The 18052-nt window shown below is 35.5% G+C and overlaps 1 protein-coding gene across 2 annotated transcripts in view; it reads right to left on the bottom strand.

Moving 5' to 3' along the window:
• Positions 1-16514, bottom strand: part of MANEA (mannosidase endo-alpha) — a 65340-nt gene extending 48826 nt beyond the window's left edge. Inside the window, exons 1-2 of one of the 2 annotated variants that reach the window (XM_043591958.1) lie at positions 16266-16514; positions 2030-2247 (exon numbers count right to left, since the gene is read on the bottom strand). In XM_043591958.1, coding sequence (XP_043447893.1) covers positions 2030-2247; positions 16266-16369 — 322 coding nt within the window. In that variant the 5' untranslated portion in view covers positions 16370-16514. Of the gene's footprint in view, positions 1-2029; positions 2609-16265 lie in introns of both variants that reach the window. The other variant, XM_043591959.1, reaches the window with a different exon arrangement.
• Between the last annotated feature and the right edge of the window lie 1538 nt (positions 16515-18052).

Genomic DNA, 18052 nt, shown 5'->3' with positions numbered 1-18052 from the left:
GAAAAAAAGGATTTGCATCAATAGTGAAACTGTGAACATTTATAATTAAGATTAATTGTATTGACTTTTGTTTTGAAACAATTCATGTTCACACATATTACGTAGTAGTAAAATAATATACGGGGGAAAAAAGGTCTTCATAAACTTAAGATAGGCATAAAACTAAATATAAACTGAAAGTTTTCTTCCTAATCACAATTAAATTATAACATACAAAGTATGTCATTTATATATTATTTCTTTATATGAAAAGTATCTGGGGGGAAAAAACACTCATTGCATTCTGTTCAGTTTGCATGAAAAAAACCTTGAGACTTCCACGGATATCAATTTTTTGTCAAGAACTACTAGTATAGTCATAAACAAATCAACATTGTAATAACAAAAAAGCCTCAAATGTGATATAAATTCTTTGTACAAAATAGTTAAAAAGTCATTTGCAAGATCCTCTCCACAAAAGTTGTAAGCAGAGATAGCAGTCAATGCTGTCTGAATTTACCAATCCTATTTTATGTCATATTTTATATCCTAGAACACAGAAACTGCAGCTGGCCAGAAAGCTAGATTTTTTAAAACCAGTTGGAAAAAAAATCAATTACAGAAGAAAGTCATCTTGCACACAGTTGGTGCAGATTCACAGAATTCTACATTGTTTTGCTCATGAAAAAGCCTTGCACATCTCCATATACGTTTCAGCTCAATAATAAGTTTGTGCCTTTTGTACAGCTATAAAAATGTGAAAACACTCAATCTGTTCTTGTGGTCCCAGTGCTATGGAGACTGGGAAGACACAGGAAACATAACAGAGAAGTTTTGTTTTTTGTTTTTGTCTTTTTTTAAGGGTAGATTAACAAATTGAAGAATTCTCAGGCATCCCATTTTAATTTTTTCTTATGAATTACTTGTGAGATAATCTGACTCTATGTAAATGTGTGCAACTGGAGTGCCAGAAGTTAGAGGGAAGAAAAAGCTGCAGGGAAAAAAACAATACAAATAACTACAGACTTCTTATCAGTTAAGTTAAAGTGTATATTGTAAATTTTAAAGCAATCATACAATAAATAAAATGAAGGGACATCTAGTGAGTCAGAAGAGAAAATAAAATGGAATAAACATTTTATACAAAAGAAGGCAGAAAAAGAGGAAAAAGGAACAAAACAGATGGAATAGACATAAAAAACAGCAAAGAAAGCATGATTAACCGTATCACTATTACATGAAATAGAAATAAACACAGAAAGTTAAAAAGAGATTGCTAGGCTAGTTTTAAAAAAACAGAAAAACAAGACCAAATTGTATACTACATGTCTAAAATTTGAAACAGTACAAATGTCCATCAAGATGAATGCAGAAACAAACTGCCACAATCATACAATGGAATACTACTCAGCAATAATGACTCAACTACTGATACAGTTAACAGCATGAGTGAATTTCAAAATGATGTGCTAGGCAAAACTTCACACACACACACACACACACACACACACACACACACACGTGCGCACTGGCTGATTCTATTTCATAGAGTCATATGTAGAACATTCACAATTATTCTACAGTGATAGAAATTAGATTTAGTTTCCTGGGGAGGAATGTGGGTGTGTATAAGGGAAGCATGACAAAAGTTTCTGGGCTATAGAATATTTTACTTCATGTTGGGGTAATATTTAAACAGGTGTATACCTTAGAGAAATATCACTGAGATATATACATAAAGTGGGAGAATTCATTGCCATCTTATGTTAACCATAATTTAATAAAATTAAGAATGTTAAATTAGGAATCAAAACTATATCCAGAAATGTTCCAAAAGTTAGAAATTAAACACAGTTTAGAGTAGTGTTAAAAGGTGGTTTATCATATGTTTAAGAACATATGTATGTATATACAGCTTAATTTAGAATCCATGTTTAAAATTATAATTAACAACAATGTGAAGACTAATCAGTAACTTAAATATTCTACAAAAAATTCTTTATACATACACACAATCACATGCCTAAACACACACACATAAAGTAATTACCAATTGAAGCTGAGTACATTTGTTTCATGTGAGTTTCAATGACAGAAGGATCCCGAGAGCTGTAAATTCCCAACTCAGGGTAAAAGCTGGAGCCAATGTCATCCGGGGGATTATGTTTCCCTTGTGGATAATTCTTGGTTATTCTAGGGTCCCAATGCTTCAGGATTGGATGGTTCCAATGTATATATTTACCATCAAATTGTGGATTTCCATACCAACTGTAATAAAAGACATGCAAATAATAATTCAGAGGTCGCAGCTCTTCCAGGTAAGGTTCAGAGGCTTTGGAAGGTTTCAGAGTGATTTCAACACTTTTTAAATTCTTGATATTTGTTTCACTGTTGATTTTGTCATTGTTTTGGGAATCAAGGTTTTTCCCTAAGTGAGTTTGTTGATGAAGTTCTGGAAGAAGTTCAAGTCCAAAAGGATCTCCAAAAGTAGCTTTATTTGGTCTCAGCATTTTTAAACCCATCATCAGGGAGAAAATAAACAGAATAAAAAGTGACAAAATGATGCAAGTCCTTCTTCGAAATTTTGCCATGATGACATACTTTAAACTCCAAAATGGTAAGTGTTTAGCTGTAATTTATTGAAAAGTGGTAATTAGTAAGTAGTATTGACAATATTATCCAATGTATTCAAAATGAAAACAAAAATCTGTAAAGTTCATTACACTGAAAGATTTTAAAAGTTCATCATATTAGTTGTATAATCAAAAACTGAGATCTACAAAATAGTCGATATATGGCTAGATTAAATAGCAGTATTTATTTGGAAATATCACAATTACATTTTATGTTTTTATGTTTAAGTATGTATATACATATATGTATAGGTATGTGTGTATATGTACATACGTATATACACACATATGAATAAAATATCTTTATATACAAATTTCTGGCTTGGGGAAAAGTTGACATTGATTTATAAAATACGACTTTCTATGATAAATCATGCTGTTGTTATTCCAAAGAATTAAGTTCATAACAACTAATCCTGATAGAAAAGACAGACAAGTTAAACATAATCAGCAAGTAATTCTGTCTCACACATACACAAATACTTTCTATAAACTGTTACTTCCATTATGCATATATGCAAGAATTACTAAGATGAGCAAGCATATTTCTTTTAGGGCTAAAATCAGTCTTCTCAAAGTAAAGTTTAATTGTGAAATATAACACACCTAAAGATTAATATAAAAGACATACATCTAGGTTGAAACGTATAAACATTCAAAACGGAAGCTGCCAGCTTAAAAATTCATCTCCACCTTTTGTGCACCTTGCCAATCACCAGCCCTGCCCCTTCTCCTTAACAACAACCACTTGCCTTTTGTATTTACCATCCCCTCACCTTTCTTTGTAGGTTTTCTAAAACATACATGTATCTAACCAATATTCATTTTGTTTTGCCCATTTCAAAATTTTACTTAAGTAGATATGGTAACATCCATATGTACATATACACAAATAGAGAATATGCATATTAATCTTACACAAATATATGTGTATGCCTTCCATAAACTTAGATATACTATAAATATGTATAATTACATATATAATTAGATGTACAGAAGTTACACAAAAATATTGAGAAACTTTATTAAACCTTCTCTGACACTTTACATGGTATCCTACCTCTTTTCCATCCCTATGTTCTAATTTGCATCAGTTCTTCCTCTCATAAAAAAGTCATGAAAATGGAAAGGCATAGGTAGATAGGTCTGGAGATTTTGTTTTACAACTATAATAATCCACTGGTTTCATGAAAATGCTTTCATGTCAAATATTCTCCTTCTTAAACTTTTGGAAGTAAAAAGTTAACGCTTTCTCTATTGTTCCTAAGACTAATTTAGGGACACCCCCCCAAGTTATAATATTTTAATATTATTACATGGATACACTATGACCACACCTACAAGCTGGACTCATTAACGTAGATCATGTAACCAATTCACTAGACATAAACTAAAACAAGCATTATGAAAGTAGAAATAGTTGACTTTTAGATGAGAAACAGGTGAATCCTTACTGTTGTTCAAGGAACAAAAATATGTTTCATTTGGTTGGAATATCAAAACAAATTCTAGACTCAGTTTAATTGAGCAACTAAATTGTGTAAAAAATAGTATGCTAAGCGCCACATGAAACAGATTGATTAGTAAGACACAGTTCTTATGTTCAAGATGCTTGGAGTCCCCAAGGAAGGCAGAAGACATGTGTGCAAATAAACTATAACTCAAAGAAGAAAAGTGCTAAAAGGGAAGTGAAAGGCATATATAAAGCAATAAGATACCATATAAATTAAGGAGTTGAAAAAAACTCTTTATGAAAAAAAAATGTAAAATCTTAGAAGAAGGAGTACAATATGCATAGGCTGGTGGAAAAGAGAAGGGAAAAAAAAAAAAAAAAAGAATGTTCCTAGTGTCAGAGAAAGGATGTGCCCAAAGATATACCGGGCATGAAAGACACATTGTGAAACACAAAGGCCTCTGTAGGCTGCAGCCAGTAAAAGATAAGGAGGAAAAATAAAGCTATAGTGCTATGTTGGAACCATACTACACCAAAGAAAGAAAACTTTTCTGGTAAACAAGGGACCACTAAAGGCTTGTAAACAAAATATTGGCATAATAAGAGTTCAGATTAGAAGAATGGAGCCCTTATAAAAAAATAATGTTCAAGGCATCAAACTCCACCATTTTCTGAATCTAATAATCTCCCATTCACTGATCATTTTAACAACTTACTCCTTTCCTACTTCTATTACTATTTTTAGTGACTCCACCAATATGGATGATCCAGTCCCGTAGTTTAGCCGCCCCAACTCTTTGCCTCACTTCTAAAGATCTGTTCTTTCTTTCACTCCACTTCACTAACTCAGGTGTCATACTCCTACTCTTGATCCTGACATTGTCAAACATTTATTACTCCAAAATCTTTATTTTTTTTCCCATTTCCAAACATAACCTTCCGTGCCTTGAGCCCCTCTAGTTTAGTATTCTCATTCTCGCAATTCCTTGACCTTATTGAGATGTCCAATCCACTGAGTCCACTGCTTTTTTGCTATATTTCCTTTTCTTCATGTTTTGTCTCTAGTGACAGTTTATAGTCCATTGTCCAACATTATAATTCCTCACTTCTCTCCTTTCTTAATACATACTGGTAAAACCCCAAATAAATGATGTGTGCCTTGACCTTGATCCAGAACCACAGAATTATACTGGACAAAACACACAACCATGTTGACTTTTCACTATGAATTCATACTCAAGATGCTTAACAATCCTGTCACTGAACTCCAGTATGTTCACTTTTCTAACCTCAGAATTACTTTATTCATTTTTGTTTTTCATCAAACCTACGGCTACATCACCAACTTCCTTCATTATCTTCAGATATCTATGTCTTATCCAGCTGACCCTTGAACAATGTGGGTTTGAACCATGCAGGTTCATTAATATGTGCATTTTTCAATAAATATAGTGCAGTACTAAAAATGCATTTTCTCTTGTGATTTTCTTAATACCATTTTTTCTCTAGCTTACATTATTGTAAGAATACAAATATCATATAAAGGACATATATAAATAACATATGTTAATGAACTGTGTGTGTTATCAGGAAGGCTTCCAGTCAACAGTAGGTAATTAGTAGTTAAGTTTTTGAGAGTCCAAAGTTACAGGAAGATTTCCAACTGCATAGGAATCAGCACCCCTAACCTCCAGTGTTCAAGGGTCAACAGTACTTCATAAACAAAAACAATTTTACATAAACTCCCTTATCTTCCCATTAAGAAATTAATATCAACTTGTTTTTATTGTCAGCAAAGGTTTCCAATTTTAATATTTGTTGTTTCACTCCTTTGATTTTCTTCTATAGAAAGCTCTATTACTTTTATTGAATTTTGCTCAACTTTTACAACTGTATTATCTCTTCAATTTTTAAGTTTCTGTACCCTTTACATTTCATAGGGCATTATCTATTGTGTTTGTCTTGTAATCTTCATTTATAAAATTTGCTCATTTTTCACTTTTCAGTCATAATTTGCTTATTCATCCAAATCTCATATAGCTATTTTAATTATTTCTATTAAAATATTAGGTTATGGTTGTCATATATTTTATGAACATGTCTCTCTGGCATGCTTTCAGTATCTACAAGTATGTTCACTTCTTTGCTTATAAGGACTTTGTATGGAACCTGACTGATCTTTTTCTATTGAAAAATATTACATGAAATAATTTTCTCTCAATTTTTGGAAGTGAATGCTTTATCATGATAGTTTTTCTAGATTCATGCTCTATAGAACTTAAGCTGTTTTGGGGAAATCTTGCAATGGCTTTGAATGTCTTTCTGAGATCAGTTGGGTTCTTCTCCATTCCCACATTTATCTGGCATTTTTTATTTCCTTGGCTTGTATGCTAGTATTACCCTGCTCAATTTGAAAGCTATTTCCAGAAGTTACTCTTCAATATGGGGTTTTGTCCTGAAAACCAATATGTTGTAGCCCCTTCAGATGTTAGGCTTCAAAGTCTCCCTCCCCCGTTGCAGCTACTATTCTCAAAGTGGGCCGTCACTCTTTCAATTAATATCTATGGTTAGAAATGTTCCTGTCTTCAGTTCAAGCAGATGCACTACTGCTTTCCTCGGTTTCCTCCTGCACAGAGTTAGAAAACAAGTCTTATAGTTATTAGAGAGCTGTCCCCTTCCACTCATACTGTGAGTCCATGGGGGATAACTTGTCTTTCAGTTTTGTTACAGATTGTTTTGGTTTTACTATTTACTGGTCTGCTTTTATGATTTCAGGATAATTTAAACATTATACCAAAGCTGTTGCCATCACTCCTCAATTCTTTGTACTTTCCTTAAAATGTGTTAATACCATAACTCTACTGCTAATTACATCTTTAGCAGTATCTTAGAAGTTCTGTATTCTGTACTTTTATGACCACTGAGCTCAAAATATATTCAAATTTCCATTATTTCTCCCATGAGAACTTATTTATAGATGTATTATATTTGGGTGATTTCCTAGTTTTTTGTTGTTGTTGTTATTGATTTATAGTGTGAATCCACTGAAAACATCGCCTGCATGGTTTCAGTCCTTTGAAATATGTGGAGACTTGCTTTAAGGCTCAGCCTATGATCAATCTCATTAAGTGTTCCATATACATCAGGAAAGCATATTCTGCAGCTAGTGGTTACAAGATCTACGTACCAAATATGCTATCTTGTTTATATCGTTCATATCATCAGTATTAAAAATCCCCTATATTTAGATCTACTTGTTTATATTATATAATTTTAATTGATGGTATGATGTAGAGACAAATTTGAGACTGCTAGATTTTCCTGAAATATTAAATCTTATTTTATATGAAATGTTCCTTTTCTTCTCTGATAGAGTACAGTGTAAGACAAAACCTAACATTAATATAGCTACAACAGATTTCATTTGGTTGACACTGGAACAGAGTATCATTTTCATCATTTTATTGTCACCTTAAATGGTTATTTTTGAAATAAGACATTATTATTGCTGTTTTTAACCTGAGAGTCTTTGTCTAATAGTTGTAGTATACACTACATTTACAGTTCTATAAATATGGATATTTAAATCTAATTCTTGCCCTTGTTTTTCCTTTTGGCCTTCTTACAAGCTCCATTTTCTCTCTTCCTTTTTTTTCTCCCTCTCTCTTATCTTTTCAATGGTTTCATTTTTCTCTATTATGCATTCTCGGTGCAATTAAGAGCATGCATTTTTCTCAAAAACTGGTATGAATTAGAACTTTACTATTTCTCAAACAATAAAAGCACACTTAGAAGACTTTAGTTCCTTTATCCCTGCCCCAACTTTGAGCTCCTATTTTGGTGTAGATTATTTTTTTTTTTACACATATCTTAAACCCCACCAGATATCATTTTTTTTTAATATTCATTTTGAGAGGGGGGGAGGGGTAGAGACGGAGAGAGAGAATCCCAGGCAGGCACCATGCTGTCAGCACAGAGCCAGCTGGGGGGGGGGGGGGGGGGGGCAATCTCACAAACTTCAAGATCATGACCAGAGTCGAAATCAAGAGTCCAGGGCTTAACTGACTGAGCCACCCAGGCACCCCTAGGATATCATTTTATACAGTCCATTATTGCATTTACCCTTTTCTTTCCTCTTTAGTTCCTCTTGCATTGGCCTACTTCCATTCAAACTAATTTTCCTCATGGTGAAAAAACAATTCCCTTTAACAGGGCTTTTGGTATTAGTCTGCTGCTCATAAACTCCATATTAGTTTGTTTGAAAATATATGTGACCTTCAACTTAACATGTATACATAGACTTCTATATGGCAATTATTTTCTTTCAGCACAAACTATTATCTTCTGCCTTTGTTTCTGTTGAAAACTTAACCACTATTTTTTTTTCTCTTTGATTTTAAGGATTTTTAAAGGTATTTTTTTCCTCTGGTTTCTTTTAATATTTTTCTCTTTTTCTTTGGTTTTCAGCAGTTTCCCTATGGAATAATACACATGGAATATGGTTTTCTTAATACTTATCCTGCTTTTGGTCCAAAGTGCTTCTTCAATCTGGGGTTAATAGCATTCCTTAGCCTTGTAAAATTCTTGACCACAATCTCTTCAAATATTGCTTTTGCTCCATTATTGCCTTCTTGCTCATTTTGGAATACATCACACATGTTAGAATTCTATATCCTATGTGTTTATAACATTTTTTTAAACTTTCCCTCCATATCTCTCCATGCCTCTGTACTTCTGAAATATCTTCTAGTTTCCTATTTCTCTTCAGCTGTCATTTCTTAATTTCAGTTATAATTTTACTCTTAGAATTTCCATTTGACTCTTTTCAAAGGTATCAGTTTTCTGTTAAAATTTTCCTTCTCTAATTCCTTGAATGTGTTAATCCCATTTATTAAAGTCCACCTCTAATAACCTGAATTAGACCTTAGGGATTCTGTTTCTATTGCCCGTCTTTTGTTGTTTTGTTCTTGCTTAGTACCTGGACAGTCACAGTCTTTCTGTAAGGTGGGTTAATTTATTATTGAATGCCAGCCCTTGTGTATGAAATGTGAAGAGAAAGATTATCTGAATCTAGTAAGAGCAAAATCTTCAAAACTGGGTTTAAGTCCTTGTGACTATTTGGACTATTTCTAATTAATCCTTATTCCTTTACACATATGGGTACTGAAATTAAAGGCATGGGTTTTACCAAGATCCTTCAACTTTCTATTTTCTATATGTTTAGCTTCTCTGCTACTTTCAAATGAGGGATTTTGAATAACCCTTCCTATCTCCCCCACAATCTCCCAAAGAATAATGCATGATGTAGGGCTCAGAGCCATTGAAATAAGTAATTCCACCTGAATTTCCTTATAACCTGAGCGTAATGAAACACTTTAGAAGGGACTCAAAATTCAGATTCAATAGAAGTCATAATTTGTCTTTTCATTAACTATAACTTTTAAAATATGCATATCAGAACATACGGTCAACAAAGGACAACTGACAAACTGAAAATACCAAGATATTCTACCTCATTCAAAATTTTTAAAAATGCAAATTAAGGGCACCTGGGTGGCTCAGTGGTTAAGCATCTGACTCTTGATTTTTGCTCAAGTCATGAGCTCTCGTGGTTGTTAGATCAAGCGCTGCATCAGGCTCTGCGCTGATGGTGTAGAGCATACTTGGGATTCTTTCTCTTTCTCTCTCTGCCCCTGCCCCATGTGCGCTTACACACTCCCAATCTTGCTCTCTCAAAATAAAATTTAAAAAATGCAAATTAAAACTACACACACAAAAAAATCATTTCTTATCTAGGAGACTGGCAAAACAAAAACACAAATATATGCTGTTGGTAACACTGTGGGAAAACAAGCACTTCCAAACACTACTAGTGAATGCAAATTGGTACAGCCTTTTTGTGAATTTGGCACTAACAAAATTACATATACATTTACCTTTGGACTCAGTCCTACTTCATGGAAATTACCTTAAAAATACACAACATACACAAAAAATACAAAACCACATGAACAGTACATAAATCCATATACAGCACCATTTGTAACTGTAAAATGCTGGAGTGTTCAGCTGAATGAGGAAGAGATCTTGGAAATGACATAAACTGATTTTCTGGATATATTCTTAAGTGAAAAAAGGAAAATGCAAATAAGGAAATATACATTTTTCAAGTGAGCAAAGAAACAGAATAAACATTAGATAATGATGTGGATTATGTATGGGGGTAAGGAGAAACAGGACAGAATAAAGGGGGATGAGAATGGGTAGAAGGATTGGGGGATAGAAGTGACTTCTCTTTTTGTATAGTTCTTTTTTGAGCCATGTTATATTTCACATACTCTAACAAATATAAAATGTTAAACTCCAGTTAGTAAGTTGTTTTTGCATTGGTACAGGTTAGCAATTCTTAACACTTAATGTGTATTCTACAAGTAAGCCAACAAACAATATACGCTGGAACCTGGGGCCCAGGTTTTTCACTGACAAAAAAGTTGAGTTATGTATAAAGTGAAGGCTAGAAAGAAACTTGTGTTATCAGACAGTAATTAGCAGTATTAGTATGGATGTGTGTTTTTTATCAGTAAATGGGGGAAGTGTGTATATACACATTAACATAACCATATTATTTCCTAGTTCTGCCCACTGGCAGTCTAGGACCAAAGAAACCCCAGCAGCAATGAACACATCTGATGCTAAGATTCTTGGTTTTTAAATATTCCTTCTCTACTTAGAAGCAGCAGTAGTTACCTTGGAGAAATGTGGATTCCCAGACTGTGGCTGAGAAAGTACAAAATGAGCCTTGATCATCTTACCAGAAAGTAAAGTACTCAAGAAGTGTTGGGGATATGTCCATTGGACACAAAAGCCAGACTGAGGGGCAATCACTGGCTAAATCCAGGACAATTTCAGCACCAAAATAAGGAATAAGTAATAAATGATAGGTATTAAAATAAGAATTCATGAATCCATGCTGATATTTTTAATTTTTTTTATTTTCATACTGATGTTTAAAATGCAAAATAAATAAAAGGATTAGAGAAGACTCATATTAGAATGCCAACTAATAAATTAAAAAAATTTGTTTTACATTTATTTATTTTTTGAGAGACATAGAGAGACAGAGTACAAGTTGGGAAGGGGCAGAGAGAGAAGGAGACACAGAATCCAAAGTAGGTTCCAAGCTCCGAGCTGTCAGTACAGAGCCCCACGCGGGGCTCCAACTCATGAACCGTGAGATCATGACCTGAGCAGAAGTTGGACGCTTAACTGACTGAGCCACCCAGGCACCCCCGCAACTAATAAATTTAGATAGAATAATGGAATACCACTATTTGGCAACCACCATAATAACAACTATTATTAGGCAAAATCATCAACAGATTTTAAATGAGGAAATAAAAGTTTGATGAGAAACAGGATATCCATATATTGGCAAAGTAGCTCTCCAAAAGACACCTAATTAACTACAAAGGGAACAACAGTAACTCAGTGCAAAACCTAGCAGACACCACCTTAAACGAGTGATCAAAATGAACTTCATCAGTTAATTCTGGCTAGGTAGATATAAGTTTCCTGAGAGGATGCCCTAAAAAGGAAACAATCACTGCTATGCTATTCCTGTCAAAATTTAATTTGGATCTTATCATGAGGAAACATCAGACATTAGACATACACATATCCATACATATATTACATACATATATATACACCTATGTACACATACATGTTACATGTAATGTATATAATTATGTACAACATAATACAGAAGTGTGTACATGCATATAATGATAAAGCAAATACAGTTAAGATATTACCATTTGGTGAAATGCAGGGGAAGTATATAGGGATTTGTTGTACTGAAATTTACAAATTATCAAGATAACTGATAATAAAAAAATCCTTCCCTTAAAGATAGTGAGAAATCTGACAAGCAATGAAGTAGAAAAAACAATTATGAACATAATATCTCAACAATACTAAAGATATACAAAGGAGAACATAAATAATGATTACCTCTGGGTGATAACATAATAGTGATATTTTCTTACTCTACCTTCTAAAATTAGAACTTAATACTTCCTAAGAAAGAAAATTTTAGGAAATAATGGTAATGAATATTGCTAAGTCACAGAGAATGGGAGCAATAACTACAGCATTAATTAGTAAGACATTGGTTTTTCAGAGACTGACCAGTTGAGTGGTGAAGTAGGTAGAAGAGTCAGGGTATGTAACAGAGAACTGATCTTGCCATCTAAAACCGAAGTCCAAATCAGCTAGGTTGATCCCCTTGTGGGACCCTCACTAAATCATTTAATCTCTTTTTAATTTTTTTTTTTTTTTTACATTTTATTTATTTTTGAGAAACAGAGTGAGACAAAGTGTGAGTGGGGGAGGGGCAGAGAGAGAAGGAGACATAATCTGAAGTAGGCTCCAGGCTCTGAGCAAGCAGTCAGCACAGAGCCTGATGCGGGGCTTGAACCCACAAACTGCGAGATCATGACCTGAGCCGAAGTGGGACGCTCAACCAACTGAGCCACCCAAGCACCCCTAATCTCTTTTTAAAGAAAGAACACATTAGGTGTGTTTTCTGACAAAGTAGTTCTGTGTCTTATGCAAGATGATGTTTGCAAAAGAAGTGGAAGAGGGTAATATTTTACCAATTGGATTTAAGAATAAGTGCAAAATTGGGGCGCTTGGGTGGCTCAGTCGGTTAAGCGTCCGACTTCGGCTCAGGTCATGATCCCACAGTTCATGAGTTGGAGTCCTGTGTGGGGCTCTGTACTGACAGCTCAGAGCCTAGAGCCTCCTTGGGATTCTGTGTGTCCCTCTCTCTCTGCCCATACCCCACTCACACTCTGTCTATCTCTCAAAAATAAACATTAAAAAAAGAAATAAGTGCAAAATGAATATAAAAAAAAAACATAGTTCTGAACAACTCTGAAACTTTTGTACATTTGTTAGATTCATTTCTCAGATTCGTTTCTCAGATCTACAGAAGAACACAAAACAAAACGTCCATTTATGGAAGTTGCCTGGTTGATTCCCCACCTTTGCCTGTAAATGTAATTTTAAGTTGGTCCCTCTCTTTTCACATTACTTATTTCACTCATTTAAATGTTCATTTATTACATCATTATAGATGGTTCTTCCCAACCTCCACATCACAATTAACAGTAAGTCACCTCAAATAAAAGGCAGATCACTGTGATTAAAAGCAAGTATCCCCCAGCTGTTTTGTTTTTTGTTTTTGTTTTTCAGCTATTTCACTCATCAAATGACCTGATCTTTCTGTGCTTCTTTTCTTATCTATACAATGTTATTACCTCATTCACAGATTTGTAGGCATGAAATAAGTTGGTATTATAAAACTTCTAGAATAATTTCCTGTTTAGAGTGATGGTGATGAGGATGAGGATGATTAAAGACGGGCATCTAGCAAGCAATTAATAACTAACACATAGTTAATTCTCTCTAAAGGTCCATTCTCTCTCTACAGGACTAACTTTTAAAATGCTACTCCTCCTTCAAGACAACGCTGAAATGTTGCCTCTTCTTGACACCTTCCCTAATGATTCCACAGTGAAAAGTACTCATTTTCTCAAATATTCTATTGTTACAGCATTACCTACTTTTTAAAGTGGCGTGTATGTGTTGTATTATGCTATTTACATATATTGTATCCACTAGATTGCTTTTAAGTTCCAAAAATGGAATCCTTCTCTTTACACTGCAGTAGAGCCCCATATATCTTATACACAGCCAATGACCATTAAGTGTTTAGCTTAAACAACTTAATGTCAGGCCCTTCTGTTTTTGACATTGATATGTATTTGGGCAGTATGTGTATAAATAGATTCTACTGACTATACAGATAGTTGACTTTTTTATAGTCTATATTGAACATATTACATAGGAAGAAACCTAGATCCAATAATTTTAAAAATCCATTTTAATAAATTGTCAAGTTCAAGATAGCAAAACCACAATGACCCTTGAGATGCCCAGGGTCTAATTATCTAGCAAGGAAAGAGTGGAGAACTACTTCTATTGCTTCAACAAAGGCAAGAAATTTCACAAGTCTCCTGAGAAAATAATAAAATCACAACTGAAGATGTATGGACACCCAAACCAGGAATCTACTCAAGGTATTGGCTATTGAAGACTGAAAAGGACACTTTACATTACATAATACACAGAAGTTATACCTAATAATATCTTTTAGAAACTGTATCATTTGTACTTTTGTGTCTTATGCTTTTCATCTTCTGGAAATTCTAGGTTTTGACTTAGAGGCCTAGTGAGGCCTAACAGACACAGAACAATGTGAGATGAACTATTTCAAAAAGTGCTGTCAATCCAGTTAGGAACACCTTTTAATTACCCTATTACTAAATTTTACAGGCTTCTAGTGCTTTTTCTTTTTAGTATTGTTTTCTAATTTCATTTTCTAAGAAGCCATTGTAAATAAAAAATACTAGAAAACACACCTGGAACTTTCAAAACCAGTTTCTATACCAACGCTTCCTTACCCCAGTTTTAATGAAACACACCTGCTGGTTAACAGAAATTCAGTTAAGCATAATTTCATCCCTCCACTTTAACCTTCACGATGACCTAGGAAGTAAAACTTTCTTAACGCCATTTTACAGATGACACAGTAGAGGTACAAACCAATTGGTAACTTTTCAGTCTGTGGGCTAGTGAAGAGCTAAGTAACATGTCCGAGGTTAAGCAACTAGCAAGAAACAGGGCAAATTTGGCTCTAGAATTCAAGCTCTAGCCTTCTATTCCACCATCCTACAACATACTAGACAAATTAAGTTTAAAAATTTTTTGTGACACAGATGAAAACTGCCAACATGTGGCCAAGTTTTCATTTAAATAGTACGGTCTTAGGGGTGCCTGGGTGGCTAAGTGGGCTAAGCTCCCACTCTTGGTTTCAGCTCAGGTCATGAGGTCATGTTTCTGAAGGTTCCAGCCAGAGTCCCGTTGTCATAGCAAAGCCTGCTTGGGATTCTCCCCCCCCCTCTCTCTGCACCTTCCTGGCTCACTCACTCTCTAATAAACTTTAAATAAGTAAATAAATAAGTAGTATGGTCTTAGAAAACAAGATAATCTGTTACCTACTCATAAATTGCAGCTCAAATTTAATCTGAAGACCGTTTACTTTCTGATCATACACTTACTGTTAACCACGTGACTAACAGCAACATCACTGGTAATGTTTTATGCATAGATAGAGCCTGAAAATCCACAAAATTCACAGCACTACACCGGTTTTAGGAGTTTACATATAGCTCAAGAAGGAGGAAATAACGTATTGTCGTGAAAGTGACCAGTAAGCAATGTGGCAATATTACCAATACCTAGATTTTATTTTGCATTTTTCTCTCAAACTGTCTAAAATACTTGAACATAAACCCATTCCAGTCCTATTCGTCTTTTTAAACATCATATCCTATTATCCTCCCTTATTGGTCTTTAAACACTTCGAGGTTTTCCCTTGACACTTATCCAGAGGGTCTTACAATAATACAACTAAAACTGTCGTAAACGCCTGAAGTTCAATTTGCTCCTTTAGAAAATGTAGCAAGACATAGTCCGGCATAGCTGCATCCTGAAACTTAAAAGATAATAGTCTACGAAGATAGAGCCAAAAGTGTTTTAACAAGCAAATGGAAAAACCACCGCTGCGGTGGCCCAAAGGCTCCAGGAGGTTGGTGGCCGCGACCTTCCGCCAACACCCGGAGCCCGGTAGGCCTCGATCCCCCCACTCTCCCCGCAGGCTCAAGGCTTAGCTGAGGTTTGCATACAAAAGGACCAGGCCTAGAACAGCTTCCGTCGCTCCCGGAATGCCCAACTTGCTGGGGGAGAGAAGGGAAAACAGAGGCGACGGGAGGTTCCTCTCCGAAGAAGTGGCGGACACAAGGCCGGCAGGATCGGGAAACAGCAGGCAATAAAAGAAGGCAATAAAACTAACCCAGACACAAAGAAGGGCTAAGAGTGACAGAGTGAGTTGCCCCGGGGGGTCCCGAAGCACGCAACGCGACACCTCTCGCTCGCCGAAGGGGCGCGGGGTCAAAGGCCACCCGCAGAAGCTGCGAGCACATTGGCTGGCGGAAGAGCGCGCAGGCGCCCGGGGTAAGTCCCGTACCCGCCGCAGCCGCGTCTGCGGGGCCCTGAATCTTCCAGCTACTCACCAGGGAATCCGGTCACCAGCAGACGATCCAGCCAGAGCCGTGAGGGTAGAGAGAAGAGGGAGAGCGGGTGCAGAGAGCCCGCGGCCTCCCGTCAGCTCGCCCATCCAGCCCCGCCTCCCCAAAGACGCGCGCAGAGCGTTCCTGCAACCCCGAGGGGGCGGGGCTTTGACGCCGGGCTCCGCGAGCCAGCGGGGTGCAGGCTTCCCCCGCAGGGGCTCCTCTTATCCGTCTGGGCCTGAGGGGCGTGGACGAATGAGGGGAGAGCTTTTCTGGGCGTTCTGTGCGGGTGGAGAAAAGGGGTGGAGCGGGTTCTAGCCGAACTCCCAACCTCCCCCTCCAACAAGAGATGACCCACCCCTCTCTTAAAAAGAGGTCTTGTGAGGTTTCTCTGCGAAAGTCTCACTGATCCACTGATCGAGGGCAGCTGGTCTTGATGTGGCCTTCGAAAGTTGCATTAACTGATGTACACCGGTTGTTTTCATGCTCTTTAAATTAAGGAACCGTTTTTTGTCTTTTTTTAAAAAACTAGAACTTTTCTTAAAGGCCCTAAGTAGAGAATCAACGATGACATTTAATTTGCAAATATATTGTATAAAGTCACATTTGTTCTGAAGTAGAGAAATGATTGAAAACAATGAGGCCGGTGGGAACAAGTACTTTGGAGACAGGTTACAGCTGAAGGTTTCCATCTTACATCAGCCTCAGAAGCCAAGAGAATACCGTATTTTGTTTGGTGACATGGTAACAAGGAAATCCTGACTCACAGTCTAGAACTTGCTGATGTGAACAATTTTGTAAGGGCTACCTTTAAAGTCAGACTAGATTTTTTAAAAGGAATGTTCATTGTGAAATATGCATATATGAATGTATCCCGTATGTGCACATTTTAAAGAATAATAAAAAGAATACCCTGCTACTCACTACGGAGCTGAAGATGCAGAATACCAGTATTTCTGAGACCTCGGAAGTCCCTTTCCATCTCCCTCCCAGACAGAAATAAACATTATGCTAAATATTGTATTACTTATTTCCTTGCATTTTTGAATATAGTTTTATATGTATAATTCCCTAAAAATATAGTTATCCTGGTGATGTAGATTTTATAATGAATCATACAGCATTTTCCCCCTCTAACTTCTTTTTTCACTACACATTTGGGTTTTGAGATTCATCTATACACAGATACATTTCACATGGACTAGACTGGCACATGATTATCCATAACACCTGTTATTTTTAGAGTTTAAAATTTTTTGCCTGGTAATATCCTCTTTTAATTTGCTCTTTCAATTTACATTAACCCCTTGCCAATGAAGTTGTGCAGCTTATAAATGCTTAGTGGCTATTTGGGTTTCTGTGGAATGCCTGTTCTCAATTTTGACTCACTTTTTATAGGCTTGTTGCTTTTGAAAATTAATTTGTTAAAAAAATTAATTTGTAGATAATCTTTATATATTTTTAAAGCTTAAATACTTCTCTGTTGTTAGTTATATGTGTTTTAAATAGCTTCTCTCAGTTTGTGGATTGTATTTTAACTTTCTATGGTCTCTTTTGATGAACAAAAGCTGTATATTTTAAGGTACTGCTAGCTGATAACAAATTTGTACATTATAATTTCATGCTTTTTGCTTTCGTGTTTACAAGAGGCTTCCCAACCTTAGACCATGAGATATTCTCTTTTGTTTTCTACATTTTTGAAGTTCAATTATGAAATATTTTCAGACACAGAAAAATACAGATAATAACATAGTGAACACCCATGCACTCTACATAATGAAAATTTTTTC

The sequence above is a fragment of the Prionailurus bengalensis genome, chromosome B2 (assembly GCF_016509475.1).
Source record: "Prionailurus bengalensis isolate Pbe53 chromosome B2, Fcat_Pben_1.1_paternal_pri, whole genome shotgun sequence".
NCBI classification, from domain to species: Eukaryota; Metazoa; Chordata; class Mammalia; order Carnivora; family Felidae; genus Prionailurus; species Prionailurus bengalensis.
This window is presented reverse-complemented; position numbering and strand designations above follow the sequence as displayed.